Here is a 5,476-nt window from a genome sequence, read left to right as displayed (position 1 = left end):
CTCCATGTTTTGTTAATAAGAGCACCGTCTATTTCTGCTTCTATTTAAAACCATATGCCCCATATTCTTTTCTTTTTGAATCAGAAGTTCATTACAGACATTCCTCCAAGGTTTATTTTACAATTGCAGAGGAGGCATGGTTCATGATTTAAAGATATGGCTTCTGTACTTCAGAATCCAGAGTTATTAGTATCCACCTTCCTGGTTGAAAATACATGGAATTAAAAATGCCCTTTTGAGATGGAAAAGCTTTGAACTTAAGAAACATTTCAAGAAGCCTCTCTTTTTTGTATTGAAACTTCACCTCCTTTGAGCATGCCGTAGTTTGGCTCTCTTTTCAAATAATAGAATGGAGTTTAATAGGTGAAGGCAATCAATGTGGAGGTTCAAAGAGAATCTTGGAGCTATGATGAGTGCACATTTTGTACTTTTCCTCTGTACATGATTGGAATAAAGATACGGTCAATAAATGTTTAACTTCCCATTCACAGTAAGAATAATAAATCCTAAATCTTTCGATTGCATTTGAACAGTTTCAACTATATTTGCATACACAACCAAATCCCTAATAATAAGCAGCAGGAAAAGAAAGACACAAATCTGGAATTTGTGCAAGGCAACACTGTCCTGCTTCTGCACTGGTGGTCCATCACGATGACAAGCGAAGTTGATGTGCTCCAAGTGAGCTTGTGAGATTATTTTGTTAACTGCTGTTTTGGAGGTGGGCAGCACAGCGGTGTGGCGGTGAGCGCTGGTGCCTCACAGCAACAAAATTCTGGGTTCAAACCTGGGGCCTTTCTGCAGCAAAGTTTGCAGGTTCCCTGGGTACTCTGGCTTCCTCCCACAGCCCAAAGACATGCAGCTTAGGTTGACTGGAGATTCTAAATTGCCCGTAGGAGTGAATGTGAGTGGTTGTCTGTCTCGCAGTGTCAGCCCTGTGATAGACTGGCAACCTGCCCAGGGTGGATCTGGGCCAATGTCAACTTTGACTTAATTCAATTATAAGACAAAGGAATCTTTGCCACAACTTAACACAGGAGGACAAAAGGTCATAGATAATGTAAATGAATTCTCCTTTAAATATCAGGAAATTATTAATATTTTAGGCTAATGAATTCTATGAGTATTAAAGCCTATATGGTATCCAACTCATTTAAAGAAATATGAAACAACAATGATTTTAATTAAAATAATGAAATAAATACATATGTGGTTAAGCAGATATTGTATTAACATCTTTAATATTTAGATTTTTATAAATTTCTATTGTGCAACTTCCTCAGTCACACATAAAAACTGTTAAATGTTATTTTCATGTGAATGTAAGCAAAAATAAAATTCATTTTGGCAAGCTAAAAGGAGGCTGGCAGTGCTACAGGTATATATGACATTTCATGTGGTTTGGTGTAAGAATACTTGATGAGTTTTGACAAACATACTACTGTCATGACACATTTAGTGCCTCTTGTTCGTAACATTTCGTACCTGAAAGAACAAAAGAAAACAAACAAAAAAGACAAACAATAAATGTTCCCAGTTGTGATCACACTGCAAGTAAAAGTAATTCAGTCATACCTTGAAGTGTAATAACATGTAGAAAATGAGTTTCCTAATTATAAGATTAACACTTGTTAGACACTTCCATAATAATATAAGCACAGCAGCTCCCATAGCAAAGTCTTGTTTTCCTCAAGAAAGTCGCTTTCAACAACTAGAAATACGTCAACGAGTCAATGCTGCCTGAGCCTCAGAGAGCAAGTTCAAGGTGTAAATGTCCAAACTCAAACAAAAATCCTCTTTTCTGGCAGACTCCAGGTGTTTGTTGTCATCATGGTATAGCACCTCAGTGTCCAGAAATTGCTTGAGCTGATAAGTGATGAGAGAAAAAGACAAAGTGAGCACATGAACAGTAGATAATCAAAAAGCAAGCTTACCATGACGGCAGAATGAATCAAAAGGAGTTAATACTAGAGTTTTACTTTCCTTCTGGTTTGTTTGTTTGAGCCTCAAGTGATGAATCCAAAGAAAGATACATATTAGGATGACAATTATTAAAGATATTATCAGTAATAAGAAGTAAAAAAAAAATAGCTGCCATAGGGATCTAAAAGCCATATAATAAATTGACTGTACAGTATATAAGAATAGGTGAACAGTCATGCAGACACAGTATAGTATAGTTATCTCTGCTGTAGTTCTGTGTTTACTTTACTGTATTTACTTTAAATCAATCCATTTAGCAGATCCTGAATGTCATTCTGATCACTAAACTGTCGAGTAGCAGAGCAACATTTACAAACCAGCCACACAACACAGATCTGAACATGAGGTGAGAGAGAGCTAAAGAAAGAACAAAGTAAAAAAATAAATGAATATCCACAAGAGACAACAATACACAAAAAGGCATGCTGTCACACATGCGCTCAAGGAACAAAGTTTCCTTATAAGTCAGACGGACAAGTGCTCTTTTCATTTCTTCTTCTGACATTAAATGAACCCTGTATTATACTAACAGGTCAAAGGTCAAACACAATTAGCTGAACACTTTGTTACTGTGTATGTTCTTTTATCAACATCTGATTATTTTAGGTACTGCCCATGTGCAGTATCTTTTTAAAAAATATAAATGTAATGCCTACATGTACATGGAAGGTTAAGGGTGATAGGAATAAATCACTAATAATTCAGAAACGAAATGTTTTAATCAAATACTTCTTAGTATTGGTTGACGGATGGAAGTATTTTAATGAGGTGGTAAAATGACACAAGCCCTCTTTCTGCATTTACAGTAACAACAGTGATATGTACTCCTGACTTATCACTGCCAGGCTGCAGACGGGGAGCTAATTGGTGCTGTGGAATGCAGCTGTGCTGACTACTGAACTGTCAAGGTGCTAAATCAAAAGCCGTCTCTTTTGTTAATTATACACAATGCTACAAACAGTCATGTTCCTTTGAGCCCTTTCTTTCCTCAACCATCCATAAATATTTTGGCAGTGATACAAAAAGAAAAAAAAAGAAAACAATTTACACACAATTATCACAGTGGGATGAGCAGACTGCCTGCAGATGTTTGTTTTGATTATAATGGGAGCAGAGGCAGGGCCTTCCTAACCTAGACAAGATGTGTTTCCTACATCACAACAGAGTAGTAAGCATGCAGCGAGGTGCAAAGCTCACAGGAGCCCCTTGTTAGAGAAAATTAGTGAAGCCTTGAAAAACATTAGCACAGCAAAACATGCAGTTAGGCCTTACTTTATCTTTCAGGAGAAGAGGACAGAAAGAAGGAAAAGAGAGAGGTACGTCAGTCGTTAGTAAAGTGGCCGGTACTGGGGCCACACTGAAGGCGAGCACGGGCTGAGCACTACACAGCGTTTGGTTGAAAGGACTCACAACGACATACTAGTGGCTCTGTGGCTGGCTGACATGGTCAAAATCAAATATGACTGTATATGCTAGAAAAGTGACTTAAGAAACTGGTTTTTAATTTGAAACAACCAGGTGTGAATGATGCTATTTCAATAAAAAAATAGTGGAAAAATCAAGGCGCTTCACATTGATGCAAAATTCCTGTACATTCAACCGTGCTCAGTGATTTGCAGCAATGCCCACAACAATGGTTTGATACATTAAGGGGACAGCTATCCCTCAATACATCTAGTCGATTAATTGATTAGTTGATTGACAGACAGTAATTTGTCAGTAGTTTTGACCAGTTGATCATTTCAGCAAAAACCCTGGAAGTGTGAGGATTTGCTGCTTTTCCTTGTTATAAATCACTGTGCATCACTGTGCTTTGGGCACTGCTTTTTTACACTATTTTCAAGCTATTTCCATAAGAACTGAAGCTTTCCATGCAAGAAGTAATTTGCAAATTACCTGATAATGAAAATAATGACATTTGCAGTCCTAGTATACAGATATCATTTCTGACAGCTGACAAATTTCTGTTGTCTCACAGAATATAGCGTCACCTCAACCAACTTTAAATCATATTTAGTGAAGAAAGATGCTTTGAAAAATATGAAAATGCAGATTTAATTAAATAGCATAAATGTAATATTTTCAAAGATACTATAAAAACCAGGAGGTTAGGGCTGCAATTAATGATCATTGTCTTTATTGATTGATCCACTGATAGGTTTCTCTAATCACTTAATAGTTTTGTTCTGTAAAATGTCAGGAGATAGTGAAAACACCCAGTCCCATGTTCAGATGTCTTGTTTTCATCCAAACTTTACATGTATTTGCAAACATATGGGCTTTCAGGTGTGTGCTAATAAAATAGTTCAGAGTTAAACATTCCAACATGATTTTAGGTAACCTGCTTTTTCTGTTGAACAATCTAAAACAGAGAATGATTTCAAGGTATTTGGTGAGAAGAAAACATCTGTAGTTAATACTCTGTGTCTTTCACCATCAGGCTTTTGAGGCTTATTGTGATCTGTATGCAGAGTTGTGGTGTGTGCTTTTATTTTTTCATCCACTGAACATTTCATCAGCTTAAAAGGAAAAAAAAGCAATGAATAGTTGAAGAGGCACTACACGAGGAAGGTTATTTTGAAGATGTAGATACTTTTTCTAGCACAAAATGAGATTCTTTTCAATATTCCTGACAAGTAATTACAAAATAACAAATTATTTAACTGTTTAGAATAACAAATTCAACAATCACAAACACCTTTTTAATATATACTGTATGTAATTGCAGTGCTGAATATTTCTGCTTTTATGCCGGCATGATTGAAGTCTCTCATGCATAATACTGTGAAAAAAAAACTCTTCTTTTAATTCAGGGATTTGAAAGTGCACCAGCATACCTTACTTTAACACCAAAGGGAGAAAAAGTCATTGATTCAGTCTCCACTGACAAGATGCCACCAGTTATATTCTCTGACATTTCTCTATGCTGGAAATAATGTTATAATTGTTGACTTTGCCTCACTGTGCATATTAAGCTTCCACACACGGTGACAGCTTGAGTGTTAGTGTGTGTGACAGATGTGTGTGTGTGTGTAAGCGAGGCAGACAGGCTGACAATCTGCTGCAGCTACAGTGAAAATGAACTTGCCTGCCTGAGTATGAAAGAGATGAAAAGTGAGCGCAGTGTCTTTTATGAAGGTTCAGAGCTACGTTCAAAGCAGCAGCAATGGTATGCATAAGGAGAGTACGGTTCAACTGGGTCATTGATCAGCACACAAAATGGTCTCATCAAGTGATTCCTCCCCTGTCTGAAAGATGCTACACAAATTGCAATTAGAGACTATCTGCGCTCCTAATAAGGAATAATGTTCAGTTATTAGAAAATGAACATTCTTAATACTCGACTCTGCACCTCATGCTCTTTTCATCTCCACACCATCAATCCAGCATTCTTAAAAGTCAGCTTCCTTCTCTTTATACTTTCTTCAACCAGAAGTTGTCAGTTTGATGCTGAAACTTCACTGAAACTGTTAGCATTGGTGTGATTTTTATT

At 36.8% G+C, this 5,476-nt stretch overlaps 1 protein-coding gene across 6 annotated transcripts in view; it reads right to left on the bottom strand.

The window, feature by feature from the left end:
* Positions 1–1,215: 1,215 nt before the first annotated feature.
* Positions 1,216–5,476, bottom strand: part of plekha7b (pleckstrin homology domain containing, family A member 7b) — a 67,997-nt gene continuing 63,736 nt past the window's right edge. For all 6 annotated transcript variants that reach the window (XM_020608153.1, XM_020608167.1, XM_020608161.1 and 3 more), the window contains one exon: positions 1,216–1,866. In XM_020608153.1, coding sequence (XP_020463809.1) covers positions 1,844–1,866 — 23 coding nt within the window. In that variant the 3' untranslated portion in view covers positions 1,216–1,843. The remainder of the gene's footprint in view (positions 1,867–5,476) is intronic.

The sequence above is a fragment of the Monopterus albus genome, unplaced genomic scaffold (genome assembly GCF_001952655.1).
Source record: "Monopterus albus unplaced genomic scaffold, M_albus_1.0 scaffold4.1, whole genome shotgun sequence".
In the NCBI taxonomy this organism is placed as follows: Eukaryota; Metazoa; Chordata; class Actinopteri; order Synbranchiformes; family Synbranchidae; genus Monopterus; species Monopterus albus.
The sequence above is the reverse complement of the archived record's forward strand: the minus strand, read 5'-3'. Positions and strand labels throughout refer to the sequence as shown.